This window comes from Trachurus trachurus (assembly GCF_905171665.1).
Source record: "Trachurus trachurus genome assembly, chromosome: 13".
Lineage (NCBI taxonomy): Eukaryota > Metazoa > Chordata > Actinopteri > Carangiformes > Carangidae > Trachurus > Trachurus trachurus.
Genome location: NC_139892.1, coordinates 35,574,094 through 35,589,339, shown reverse-complemented (window position 1 = coordinate 35,589,339; position 15,246 = coordinate 35,574,094). Strand labels below are relative to the sequence as shown.

The window sequence follows — 15,246 nt, the reverse complement described above, 5'->3', positions numbered from 1 at the left end:
GGAGTATGGACACGTATGACAATTTATTTCTAATTATGCTTAGTTTAATCATAGGCTAACTTAGGTTGGTGATGATTACCCAAACCTATTATAGTGATTTTACAATAATTAGCACGTTGATGTTCTAAAATCATCATAATTAAATCAACATCCTTTCATTATAAATCTAAGAAAGTGAGTAATTTCTTTCTGAAAATTATTCAAAGCATCTTGATCCTGCCAACTGACAATGAGTTCCACTTGTGCTGGTTTAACGAGTTATTAAGTTATAAACTATATGAATGTACAGGTAAGTCATAGACCGACTCATCCTGCATCAGCAACACTACATGGACTCACATGGAAAAAACTAAATATAAAAGCAGGTTCTGCTGCATTTTTCTACATCTGATGTTCAGACACACTCTCTGCTGAGATAAAGACATACCTGGTGAGAGTTGCAGCAGAGAATGAAACAACAACTCTATATATAAACAAACTGAACATTGGACAAAAGGACCCATCGTGGGTGTTTTACCGAACTGTTTAAATCTGCATAACACTACTTCACTATCAGCCAATGGATTTGATAACTGACAGGTAATCGTGTAATGTTACATCTAAACCTACTGGTCTAAAGCAAGTTAAGTACAGTAAGTAGAGTAATCACATTACAGTCACAACTTCAGTTCCATCGATAATCTTACAGCTGAAGTTTGGTATTCACAGATTTTCAAGACAATAAAGTTGAAGCCTACAGTACTGTAACTTTCTGCGCAATAAAATTGGATATGTCAAAGGTGAATGAAATGAAGGCAGTCTGTGTAAAAACGACGAAGGTCAAATTTGCCAGTGACAGGATCCACTAAATAGGGGGAGAATGAGGGCATTAATCTTCCCCTTTCTTTAATCGCATTCAAGCTTTAAGTCTGGACTCTATCTGCTCAAAAAGCGACAAAATTGAATTTTCAAAGTGTGATTAAAGTGCGGTGGTGGGAGCCAAAGGTTAGGGCTCGGGAACAGACGATTAATCAAAATGCACCAACACACAGGACGACTCCTTCTCCCCCCTTCAGCAAACGTTATCGTCAGGTAGGAAAGGAACTCCTGCAGCGTTACAGCGAGGAGCAGGAGGTCGTGGTGCAGATGAAAAGGAAAGTGTCACGTGTGAAAAGAGGAAATGAATTATTTTTTGAAATCACTTCTAATAGTTAAACATGACATTTAACATTACTGGAGCGATTAATATCACAAGAAAATACTCAATAATGGACTAATGGAGATGTAACAGGCCTGAAAATTCACTCTCACACACACACAATGGATGTTTTTCTTAAAAAAAACACACATAATAATAATTTCATGAAGCTGTAAAAACAAAACAAAAACCTAATCATTGCTAAATCAGGTTTAACATCCTGCAAAAATACCTTTTCCAGAGCCTCCTGTTTAAAGCCACAAAAAGATGTGGATAAAAGAACAGTGTTAGGATTTTAACACTGACTCAGACTATAATCTAAAAATAATCTCATGAAGTCAAAAAAGGAACTGATCACTTCTTCAAATGCGGTTCCTCAAAAATTTAACAAGTTTGAGGGAGGATGTTTTTTTTTTTTTAACCCAACCAATTATCAAATCCCAAGAATCATGAACAAGTGGGTGAAAATGTTTCAAAATAAGTTTAATTACTGAATCACAGGAGCAAAGAGGATGGAAATATGAAACGGACCTAGACTGGAAACAAACTACAAACTACACTAAACTGACAATTTGCTTGATAACTTGTCTTGGACTGGAGAGATTGACATACACTGTTAAAGGTAAACAGGAGGAGTTTGCTTGTATTTGGGAATCATTTATGTCATTCCTGACCAATGAAACAGATAACACTGTCTGAATAACAGGTTATGAAATGATCCTGCCTTTAATTTAATTTAATTGTATTCTATTTATTTATTTAATTTACTCCATTAGTCTGATGTCTGATGTCACTGTCCATTTGCTTTTTTATTTTATTTTTTTGTCTGTTCGAGGGGATATGGGTGAAAATGTTTGTACATTTAATGCTGAGTTTGAAATGCATTTGAAATTTCAATAAAAAATATTGTAAAAAAAAAAAAAAAAAAAAAAACTGACAATTTGATTGGAAATGAAATTATGAATAATGTTCACTGCTCTATTAATGATAAGAAAAAAGAAAACAGAATCGAAACAAACAAACAAACCCTGCTCCTCTTGAGAACCTAACTCATGACCTTAATCACAAATCGACCACATTTTGGAGGATTTTGGAACCGCTGTAACTCCTTCCTGCAGAAACTACAACTCACCATCTGTGCAGAGAAATAATTTCACTGTACTAGCTGTATATGTGACAAATAAAGTACCTTTACCTTTACCTTTACCTGAAGATGGGGACTGACGACCTCTTCATATGTGCTACTCATTTACCTGCCTCCTGTCGTATTCTTGTCTATTTTATCTACTTGTGTGTTTATTATTTTCACCATTTTCTTTCTTTCTTTCTTTCTTTCTTTCTTTCTTTCTTTCTTTCTTTCTTTCTTTCTTATTATTTTTTTTAAATCACTTCTAATAGTTAAACATGACATTTAACATTACTGGAGCGATTAATATCACAAGAAAATCCTCAATAATGGACTAATGGAGATGTAACAGGCCTGAAAATTCACTCTCACACACACACACAATGGATGTTTTTCCTAAAAAAAACACACAATTATTTCATGAAGCTCTAAAAACAAAACAAAACCTAATCATTGCTAAATCAGGTTTAACATCCTGCAAAAATACCTTTTCCAGAGCTTTCTTTCTTTCTTTCTTTCTTTCTTTCTTTCTTTCTTTTCAGACTAAATTCTATTCATTGCAGCGCTTACATTTAGTTTGGGGTTAGACTTTTTTGTTCTTTATGTTTCGTTGTTGTCTGTTTGGTTTTTTATAGTTCATGTTCACAATTGAAAAACCATCAATCAATCAATCAGTGTGGCGGTGGCAAAATAGTCTGAAGCTCCTGAGCACAGACACGTCGTCCTACTGACAGTTCACGTCCGATCAGATCACAACCAGTTTAAAACATCTGACAGCAGCAACTCAGTGTGAGCAGATGTCCACACAACATTAGTGTGTTTGTGTAAAGCTGAATAATTCTCTCTTACGCCCCATGTTGTAGAAAATCCTCAGCTGAGTAGTAGGGAGACCCCCACCCCACCCCCAAACCCCCCAAGTCTGCATTTATAGATGTTAGTGAGCCTTTAATAAAGGTTACTACAGTAATCCATCATGTCTGCAGTTGTACATGTGGACAGGCGGTCTGTAAATGGCTTTGGGTCCAGATGTCGTGTGGTGCTTTCCCAGCAGATAAGTGGTCGAGCAGCCTGACGGAGAGGAGAGGAGGGGTCTCCCTCCCTGCTGAATTACACTCTCATGCTAGAGGAGGATTTTCCCAAAAATCTGGCGACCCCTAAAGTTGCTCGTATTAATGGATTAGAAGAAGTGATCTTAAAAGCATTAGTGAATGATTTGAAGTTTGTACTGTAGGGCTACGGGTCAAACATCCTGTCTGCGTCGTTTACACAAATATACACTTTTACACAAATATAAATACAAATGAGCACAGTGGTATTTGTATTTCTGGCTTCTTTGGATTAACAGACTCGTATGAAAAGACCAAATGAGTTTAACCTCCGTTCACGGCCTAACAGTGCTGGATAACATGAACATGCTTATCTGCTTCCCCACACGCACACATAGTACGTAGACTTGTGGAAATACAGTTTATTTAAAGCCGGTGATGTGAGTAAATGTGCGCTGGCTCATATCACATCATGCCCCGTCATGTCAGCACTGACAAGTTGGGTGATAACAAAGAAGTCCGCACATACAGACAACGGGTAACACTTTATAATAAGTGTTTATAAACTACATACTAATGGGTATTCATGTGTTATAAATAAAGAATTCAGTGTTTATTAATGCTTAACTAATGCTTAATAGTGTCAGTGTGTATGTATTATAAAGTGTTACCCAGACAATGTGAGTCACATGAGGGACACCAAGGTTTGATTCATTGTTCATTCTTTGAAAACAGCGAAGTCACCAACACAAACAGGGGATTTTTGGATCCCAATAGGCAGAAGTGCGACCGACTGTTCGCTACAGACGTGGGGGGAAGTGAGAGGCGACTTTAAGAGAAACGAATAAATTATACGAACCACGTAACAGTGACTACATCCTCCCTGACAGGTAATGCTATACTGCAGGTTTGTTAGAAGACAATGGTAATTTATACACTTTAAGCGTCGAACACTGAAGCTGTTGGGTTTATGTCTGTTTGACAGCGTGTGTGTGTGTGAGGGGAAGAGGAACTCCGCAGCTCTGACAGTCAGCTGAACAACCTGGCTGACTGAACATCTGAGTCCTTTACTACTGGTGAGGCCACAAAAAGGTCATTTGGCATTTTAGAGGCTAAATAATGAACAGATTTCATCAAGACAATGACTCGCTATTGGAAACAACTGTCGCAACTTCTGCATCAGGAAACGAGTTCAGAATTTAGTTCGCTTTACTTTCTTTATTTGTCAAAAGCATAATTATGAAATGAATATTGAAAGTATATTGTGCTAAACTTTGTTACTACATCTTCTTAGTTTTTGCCCCCTGTTTACTCCACTCAACTTTATTCATATAAACACACACACACAAATAAAAAAAAAAACTAAAGAAAGAAGTCATGAGAAAGCTGAGTTAAATTCACACAGCAGTGCTTTAAGGATTAGTTGATCAATCAATTAAATGTATTGAAAGCAAAAAAAAGTGGCTTTCATTAATTGTCATTGTTTACATTATTAAAGTAAATCAAGCATTATTATACAGTAGGTCATACATCTCTAATACCTCATATACCACATATTGATAGACGAACAAAAGGAGATGTCATCCGTGTCCTTTGACAATGTGATTGGGCTTTTTTTTGTTATTTTATTGATATAACAACTACTCTGAAAACTTCTTGCAGAGTCACAGATAATGAAACTCGTGTTATGGCACAAAACTGCACAAACCAACAGAAAGGGTTAACAAGTTAAAGCCACATAGATAAGAAGTTGTGTTTAAGTTCTCAGAGAGAGTTTGCAGCTGGACAAGAACACAACACACCTTCTACCATCAGAGTCCCTCAGGTCTGAGCCCCACACACACACACACACACACACACACACACACCACCACAGCATTAAGTCGACATCAACCATCTAAAGAATCCACGGCTCCACTTACTTTCTGTGTTGCTGTTGCGGCGGCTTGTTGCAGCGCGGGGTGCTGCTTGCTGACATGTTGCCCGTGGGAGCGAGGGTCTTGTTTTGACAGTGAGGGGACAGACTCATGTCAGCAGCTCTGATGTTGAACCTCACAGCCCGGCTGTCACAGCCATCAATGACACACACACACACTCTCTCTCTCTCTGTCTCTCTCTGTCTCTCTACTCTCTTCCTCTACTTCCTCTCTCAGCCCAGCTGCACCGAGAGAGAGGGTCACGCTTCGCCTTTTGACTATTTCCTGTCGTCTGCCCGCCCTGTGGGAGCAGACCTGACCCCGTGACATCACATGGCTGCTGCCTGGTGCTTATTTCTTATTTCTTCTTTCTTTCTGTTTCTGGACCTCGTGGAGACTCGTGGAGACTCTGCCCAGACCCGGGCCGGCCTTCTACTGTAATCTGAACCGGCCCATTTCCTGCACTAAACAATACGTCGAAAAGAATCTGGCCGCTCAAATCTAATTTTCCTATTATCCATCATCTACTGTATCTATTAAACCCTTCCACCTCCTCTTCAGATGATTCCATTTACCAGCATAAATAACCACGTGAGCCCTCGGGTGCTTTGTTTTGGAGAGGATGAGGCCGAGATGAAGAGCAACCCGCCTCATCCTCTGCACCAACGGTCAGTTCAAGACGGATCGGCCCAGTCACATGTTGTTCCATCAGTAAACATGGCACAGCCTCATGGACACAGATGCATGTTGGCATCATTGTCATCAGATGAGAACAAACTACAGCAAATAGGGGCCTTGAATACTGTAGCTCACTGGGTTGAGCAGTCACACCCCATATACAGAGACTACAGTCTGGTCCAGTTCGAATCCCCCGGTGTGCCCCTTGCTGCATGTCATTCCCCCTCTCTCTGCCTCCACATCTCCTGAGGCAGAAAGTAAAAAATAATTTAAAAAAAACTACAGCATATATAATATACATGTTTACTTTTTATATAATTTATATCATATCATTGTTATGTACGCTGCTGAACGATCTAAAGTATTTTCTATTCTATTCTATTCTATTCTAACTGAATCTTAAAGTTCGAGTCAGTTTGACATGGAGTAACTTGTCCTCATCAGCAACTATCACGGTCCTAATATCCTACATGTAGCGTAACATTATTGTCATCCATCTATTGGCTGTACAGCTCATCTATGCTGGGTAGCAGGGGGGTTGGAGCCAGTCTCAGCTGACATATGGAGATGGTGGGGTACACAGCAGGTTGCCGCTCGCATTCACACCTACTGTATGGCCAATTCAGAGCCACCAATTCAATGTGTAGCCTTTGTCTTTAGAGATGTGGCCCCAGGGAATCGAACCGCAGGACCTTGTTGCTCCGAGGTGACAGCACTAATAACCCCTGTAGCACGCCTCATCTCGGTCATGTCAGCCTCATCTAAGCCCGCCTGCTTATTACCTGAGTTACAGTGAAGGAGTCGAGAGAGCTTGACTCCTACATGATGTCGCTTACAGAAAAATCACATGAACTTCATGTGATTGGGCCAAAACCACATCTTTCCCATGTGCAAATAACATGATTCCCATGTGCAAATGTTTGTGTGAAGTTCATGTGGTTTTTCTGTGGGTCTAAGCCACATGTCACCATAGCAACCATCTCTATAGATCAATATAGATACCAGTATTCATGCAGTTCTGCAGCATTAGACTGTTATATGGCCACGCTACAGTACATGGCTAAATGAGACTGATCAATAAAGCATGTGAGCGGCACGTCTTCAGCTAATCGATTAATCAACTAAATTCAACGTGCTCAGCTTTGTTTGTTTATACTTTGTGATTATTTATGAACCTCGGAGCTAATTAACATCCATAAAAACTATAGTTTTCCTCGGGGAGTCTCAGTCTTGTCTTCAGGATTCCACCTCATTAACGCTCCATCAGCACCGTTCAGAGTCGAGGCCGAGCATTAACATTCGTTTTCTACCTCGGCTCGGTAAACAACCCCGACACTCTCCGCTCCGTGAATCATCTCACGGTCTGCCTCCGCCGTGTCCTGCCGCCTCTGTTGCCAGGCAGAGTTCATCTGCAGGTAGAGAAACGGCTGAGTCACTGCAGCTCTTTATGTCGCCTGTTACCGAGCCAGACGGAGCTGGAGGAGGCCGGGTCTGCTGCAGCCGACGCTTCGCCTCCTTAGCCTGCATCGTGCCCTTCTCCTTGTGTTTGCTTCAACTTTTCTCAGGCTTTTTCAGTCCTCAAACCGAAACCAATTACCAGCAGTTTCTCTGAGGACAGTGGCGCTGACTAGAATAATCGATTAATCGCACAATAATCGATTATTAAATTAATCGTCAACTATTTTGATAACCGAATAATCAGTTTGAGTAGTTAAAAAGTCCATATTCTCTGATTTCAGCTTCTTAAATGTGAATATTTCTGGTTTCTTTGTTCCTTTATGACAATAAACTGAGTCTCTCTTTGGTTTGTGGACAAAACAAGACAATTGAGGACGTTGTCTTGTGGTTTGGGAAACACTGATTGACATTTTTCAACATTTTTTGTAACATTTATGGACCAAACAACTAATCGATTAATCATTTAAATAATCGACAGATTAAAGCAGAAGTGAGTGATCCGGTCGTTTTCGCTAATGCTGCGTTCCAGGCAGGCTTTTGAAATCGTAAATTACAGCTTCAAGTCACAACTTACGACTTTGTAGCGTTTCAGGCAACCCACTCGTGTTTTTCCGACCTGTTTTACCGGTGAAAGTCACTATAACGGCCACTCGTAACTTCCGACCGGTGAACTCGTACCAGATCGAACTGGTACCACTTCACGGTCGGAAAAATACGAGTTTCCTTGAACGCACCATAACAGTCCTCGTCCCTACGTCGCCACATTCACGGCGTTCCTTGGCTGCACACACAGCCCTGCATGCCGTTCTCTCTCCTCATTGGATAAAAACTGTAGGATACGATAAATGTTTTCTCCTCGGCTCAGAGCAGAGCAGAGTGACTGAGAGAACCGTGTTTCAGTCCAAACACTCTATGTAAGTGATTGCTGTCAGAAGATATAACTATTTAAGACTTATATTAACACAAATATATCACTCACTTCTGCTTTAATCGATAATGAAAATAATGGTTAGTTGCAGCCCTAGCGCTGACGTTGGTCCTGCAGACGTGAGTCAGGGTGTGGAGGAACTCGTGCAGACAGACGTGTCCTACAGGACAGGAAGGCAGCAGCGCTGCAGGCTCTGTGTGTGTGTGTGCCAGCTCGTCCTTGACAAGAGAGAAGTCTTCATTCATTCACATCATTCTTCAAAAGAGCTGTGACTGCGTCTCCATGGAAATGCGTGAAGGACAAGTGACATCACTGAGATTAGAAAAGTTCACTTTTCTGAACGTCATCGGTCGTCATCAGTGGACGCAATCGGAGGGTTTAGCTGAAGTGCTAACAGAGCACGAGCTTTTGTGGTCTTCTGGGACGGCTGGCGGGGCAAAGGCTGTCAGGCAGAAATGGTTTTATTGAGAACAGGACAGAGCTGCACCGTACTGCAGAGAGACTGCAGCACAGGTCCAGCCGTCGGAGCTGGACGCAGAAACCAGGAGGATTTTCACTACATCTCTATCCACATTCCCAAAGCTGCAGAATCACCCTGAACGACTGTAAGCTGGTGATTCAGGCAACATTACACAATTTAAATAATGACCGAAGATGAGAGAACAAAACACATGAAATGCAAATACCACAGAGCAAATAAAAACCGTGAAACCAAAAGGCTCATGCAGAATACTAACAAGCAGAACATTATAAATCCTCTTATTCTTCATTCCCACGAGCTACAGTCAAGGCTGGGTTCGACTCCAGAGTCCTGTCATCATGATGCTATTCACACACCTTCCTACGACACAGGTGTCGACGTCCCTCGAATGTCAAGAGCTGCTTTAACCTAATCCCCTGGAAAACCCCAGTGAAGGCAATAAAACTCACCCAGGGGCTTCCTCCAAAGAGTCTTTAATCTGAGTCCCCGTGGCCTTTTCAGAAACAATGAGTGAGCAATGAAAAGAAATTAAACAGCACATTTTGAAAACATGAGAGCAGCACAGATAAATGACACAAGGTGACTGCTAGGGATGTCACAGTAACTTGTTTTTACAATTAACCGCGGTATTAAAGCAGAAGTAAGCGATATATTTGTGTTAATATAAGTCTTAAATAGTTATATCTTCCGACAGCAATCACTTCTATAGAGTGTTTGGTCTGAAACACGGGTCTGTCAGTCACTCTGCTCTGCTGTAAGCCGAGGAGAAAACTTTCCTTGTATCCTACAACCTTTATCCAATGAGGAGAGAGAACGGCATAAAGGGGCGGTCCTCTCTGTGTGCGCAGCCAAGGGATGCGCGTGAATGTGGTGAAGTAGGGACGAGGGCGGGGACTGCTAACTCCATCGCCTGACAAGAAGTTAGCTAAAACGACCGGATCACTTACTTCTGCTTTAAACGCCACAATTAATTCCTAAATACTGTCACTTTCCAAAAAAGATTATGTCAGAGCCATATGTATAGGCAAATAAGCACCAAAATGAAGGCAAATGCACAGATACTGGTTTAAATTAGGTTAATTACTAGTGACTGCTACATTTTTCTGTCTGTTTACGTTGTATGTTCACTGCCTGAGGTTGTGGAGTTCAACAGAGTCCAGTTCAAAACCACTGCTCTGCCTGATCCTGTCACATCAGAGCTGCTGGAACTTTCTGGTCATGTTTTTTCACTGCTGCAGTGTTTTCCTCCCGAAGCTCCACAGCAGCAAACCTGTCAAGCTGTCAGCTCGCTTCGAGTTGTATCACGACTTATGGGAAAAATGTGGGAACTAAAACCTGAACCCAAGAGAATAGTGTTATGATGAACATTTTTCTCACATATAGCTGCCTGAGAGCGGAGTGAAGGGAAATTAAGTAATTAAGAGAAGTTCAGTCACAAGGTGATTCAGCCATAAAAACTAGAACAACCACAATGTCATTAAGACGTCTCTGTGTTTTGCAGGGTTAGGGGACGAACAGAAGTCAGGGAAAAGCTTCAGTGGGAACAGTTCACAGCCAGAGCACGGCTGCATTTTCCCATGAAACCATACGGCTCATCCAGAGGCTGCTATTTTCTGAAGAGTAGTTTTTTTCCCTCTCTCACCATAGGGACTTCCTACAGTCCCCAAATAACACTCTGGTACTTTCATTTTGCACCCACCCCTCACTCCCCCCTTCTCCATTTCCTTTTCACTGTAGTAATACTCCATCACAGCACCGTTTTTTGTTCGGAGTTAAGCTCCGTTCCGCGGTTCCACAAGTCAATTCACCATGGGGGTCTTGTCCGACTAGTGAACCCATCTTAAATCCTCCTTTTACATGAAAGGTGCCACCTCTTCTCATGGCTTTGATCTCATTTCTAGACATGGCTTTCTTCACCAGCAAACAAAACAGGGATTCTTGGAGGGTGCAACACTTTCTTGGAGATCAATCACACCTCTTTTTACAGACTTGGCAACTTCACTATTGTAAATTCAGCATTCTGATAGTGGTTGGGTGGATTATGGGAAAGACAGGTGAAAGCTCCACCCACCCCTCTGGTACAGGACCCACTGTCTCTTCTTGAGAAAGTTTCACATCTCCTTTTAGTTGTTTTGCACCTCTTTCATGTGGTTGTTTGTTTTATTTTGGTAATTCTGTGCCACTTCCTGTCTGTTTTGGGTCAGTTTGCATCTCTCTATAGAAATGTTGCATCTAACTGAGCTCTCTGTTGTTCATTTCACTGCATGTATAGGCTGTGGTCCAGGAGCTCCCTTAGCCCTCGGGCCCCTTGGCCTGTGCCCAGTGGACCTGTCTGTCCATGACTGCACAGACACCACTCTTAGTGAAAGTAGGCCTACACTTAAAAGAGCACCACTTTGCATTTCTTTCTATTTCCAGCTACAGCACAAAGTGCATTAATATGCAAACAAACAAAGGGTGTTGAACAAGTTCACACACATGAATAAGCTCACAGGAGAGAAATGCAAAAAATGTCAACAGAGAAAAACAACAACACAAACCACAGCCCCCTGAGAGATACTGCAATCCATTCGTGCCAATGAAGCCAGATGTAACTCTCTGTGTACTCTCTCATGACACACAAGCACAGAGTGACACACAAGCAAACACACACACACACACAACCATTGTGGACTTTGCCCTGTGCCCATGGAGATCCCCTCCTCAGATTTCCCTTTCAGTCATCATCAGTGACACTGAGTTTTCCACACAGTGAACACAAGGAGCAGAGACGTGGACGATGCAGCAGGACTTTCAACCCAAAGGACAAACTGAGCAGGAGACAAAACCTTAGCTTTTCAAAATATCTAACTTCTGTTTTTCATACCCTTGTGACTTTGCACATGTGAAATATGTTGAAAATGTGTTTTGCACATGGGAAACATGTGGTTTTGGCCCAATTTTATGTGAATCACATGTGCAACCCATGGGAACACATGTGAGATCCATGCCAATCCCCATGTGAAACCCATGGAAAACATGTTATTTGTGTAATTATATTATTATATGTGTTTTTGGCCCAATTTTATGTGATCACATGTATCACATTTGTGTGACTGTTGTCAGTATTTATAAACACTGACAACAGTCACATAAAGCTGTGTCACTGTGCTCAGTTCAGTATAATGGCTCTTTTGACAACAGCTCATACGCTACAGGAAAATAACAACGACCTCAGGTGAGCTGGAGCCGTTGTTGGGGTGTTCGTTCCAACTTCCCATGTTTCACATTCAGCCTCCACTTCCATTTCACGCTTGTGAATTCAAACTAAAAAACAACAAAGCTGAAAACAAGAGCAGCCACCATCGGCACACAGTTGGGTGTTTGTAAGTGCAGGAGCTGGGGTGAGCTGATATTGTCTAATAAACCAACAAGTGTTAGCTCATGTGGCTAAAATTTGTGTTTGCCTGCCCAATAAAGGACAAATACAATCAGTACAAATATTTAGAGCTGGAAAACACAAGTCTGAAAACTGTGGTATCAGTCGGAGAGATGTGAGGGGACCAGACTTCTTTATCCTCTTCATCATCTCTACTATTACAACATCCCTGGCATGTTGTCATGTCATGATTACTATGACCACTAGAGGTCATCTAACTATAAAATCAATGGGCTGTAATAAGCTGCTGGTACATACCACCTGTTGGGTCGTTACAACACTTTGATCAATGAAAGAAAACGTCTGACACTGACTGAAGAGATCATGTACTGTCACCTGATCTACTCATTCTACATCCAGATGTGTTAAGGAGATCATACTGCTGATAAAAAAGGGAAACCATCCCATGAATATTGGAAACAAATTCATCCAATCATGCTTTTCTGAGATGTAAAAGTTATTACAGGGTGTATACAGGAATCTTGAAGTTAATTTTAAAACCTTTTTAAGACTTTTTCAAGACCTTCTCAATATTTTTCAATACCTCACCGCCACTTCAAGCTGTAACCATTTATATCAGTGACACTTTTAACGTAACAGTTTTAGTTTGTGATAAAGACTATAGACCGCTATGATGCTACAGAATTCAAAATAGAATGGGATAAGGCAAAGTTTATCAAAAAAAAAAAAAAAAACACATTGCTCCACTCTCAAAAAACAAAAACAACAATCTTCTTTTCTTTTTTATGTACCAGTTCATCTTTGTTTGTTTTTTAAATGAATAAATTCACACACTTTTACAATGTTTTTTAGGACTCAAACTCTTGGACAGCTAATTCTGAAAAAAAACCTTCAAAATTTAAGACTTTATAAAGTCGTGAAAATACTTTTTAATACTTTTTAAGGGTCTTAATTTTCCCCAAATTGATTTATCACCTTTTAATACTTTTCAAGACCCCGCGGATACCCTGTATTAACACATCTGCTGTGTCTGAAAACAACCCCCACCCCCACACATTGCAAAGAATTCCTAGACACGAAGGATTTGATCTCCAAGAATGAATTTAACTCAATGAAGGACGTGAGTGACAGAGAGGAGGATAGGAGGAGATGTTACATAAGACCACCACCAGCAACTAACAACTGTGTCCCATTAAACAATAAACAGAACAGCCTCGTGGCAACTGCCCCACTTTCAAAGTAAATAACTTCTCCTGTCTCGGCTTAATGAGATTATCGGCGCTGACGAGAATCACCGAGCAAAGATCCTGCTGATTGTTTCGCTGCAGCGTCATTGAAAAACAACACCACCACCAGCAGCATCTGAGCAAAAACAACAAAAACCAAAGCAAACTCAAAACAAATCTATTTCTGTCAGAGGTTACCGTACTAAATGCATTTCAGTTCAAGAAAGGCTACATCTATGTAATACTGTATATGTTTTCCCTTTAATAAAAAAAGGATATTCCAACATAAAAACAAATTGATTGTTGATACATACTGGCGGTCTATATGAATCTGAAATTTCATACATGGAGAACTTCCTTCCTCTCCAGCTGGACAGACACTCTTGGTGGAAGTGTCAGATTGCGTCTTGCTGCGTTTAGAGGATCAATAACCATTAGTGCATCTCAAACATCTGTGAATCTCATATGCTCATATACTACATAGTGTTATAGGACCCAAGGTGACGCTATTGATCTGATAAGTCAGTGACGCCTGAACTTCCAGACACAGGACAGCATGAGGGCAGAAAATAAAGAGTGGTACTATGCTATACTTGCCTATACTGTAACAGTAATGCATTATGATAAGATAACAGAATAAAAATAATGATAAGGATTAGGGATGTCACAATTACTTGTTTTCACAATTAATCACGGTATTAAACGCCACAATTAATTGATCGTAAAGATTCCTAAATACTGTCACTTTCTGAAAAAGATTATGTATCGGAACCGTATCGGCAGATGTGCACCAAAGTAAAGGTAAATGCACAGATACTGGTCCATTTGTCTAAAGAAATGCTGAATTGGTAGGAATTTAAATGTTTGCATGTCATTTGTATTGTAAAAAAAATGATTAAAATAAACTTAAATAATTGGTATAGATGACAATTAATGACTTAAATATTTCAAACACTTCCCCTGGAGGATTAATAACTGGTCCTATATTAAGAGATTAGATGTAGAATTATATTTTGACTATATTTGATTTTACACATTCATCGTGTTTTGAAATTTATTGATGCATAATAATCGTGATAATCGTAATACCGTGATTATTTCTCTGACAATAATCGTACCTAGAAATTCTGTAATCGTGACATCCCTAATAAGGATAATAAAATTAATGTTCTGTTCAGTGCAAAATGATGCTGGAGAATTTACCAGAATCTGACTTAGAAGACATTGTGTGCAGTCTCTTTATTTACACATGTCTGTTTTCCTACCTCTGTTTTCATGTGTCTGTAACATACTGCTTCCAAACATGGCTCCTCATATAGATGAGACTGAAACTCAAACATGCCCATTCTCCTCTCCAAACAAACCCACTGGAATGTAAAACCAAACACACAGACGGCTGTGGAGATGTTAATCATGGCAGCAGCTACAGGTCTGATGCTAGAGGTCACCAGGAGAGCGGGTCGCCTCACTGAAGTCACTAAAGTTCACTAATAATTGTTATACTTCACTGGAAAAGAGCAGACTTCAGCACCTTTTCAAAAAGAAAAACAGCCATTTTGAATTCAGGGTAAACGCTCATGAATGATACATTAAAAAATCCCAGTCAGAGTATGAATCAAAAACTGTTCTTAAAGGGATAGTTCAACATTTTTGAAAATTGGCCCATCGCCATGATCCCCCTAGTAATAGCAGTAGGTTCGTTACCTTTAATTGTTGGTCCAAGCTGCTTTTAGATCGGGGGAGAAGAATACCGAGCGGCGCAGCTACACTACGGAGGCTAATGGAATTTCTTGGTTTTGCTCATCAAACTCAGCAAATACACAACCAAAAA

The 15,246-nt window shown here is 40.5% G+C and overlaps 1 protein-coding gene across 1 annotated transcript in view; it reads right to left on the bottom strand.

The window, feature by feature from the left end:
• limk1a (LIM domain kinase 1a) overlaps positions 1–5,392 on the bottom strand; it is a 60,907-nt gene extending 55,515 nt beyond the window's left edge. Inside the window, exon 1 of the mRNA XM_083984618.1 lies at positions 5,272–5,392. Within this exon, the coding sequence (XP_083840744.1) occupies positions 5,272–5,378 (107 nt within the window). The 5' untranslated portion in view covers positions 5,379–5,392. The remainder of the gene's footprint in view (positions 1–5,271) is intronic.
• Positions 5,393–15,246: the final 9,854 nt, after the last annotated feature.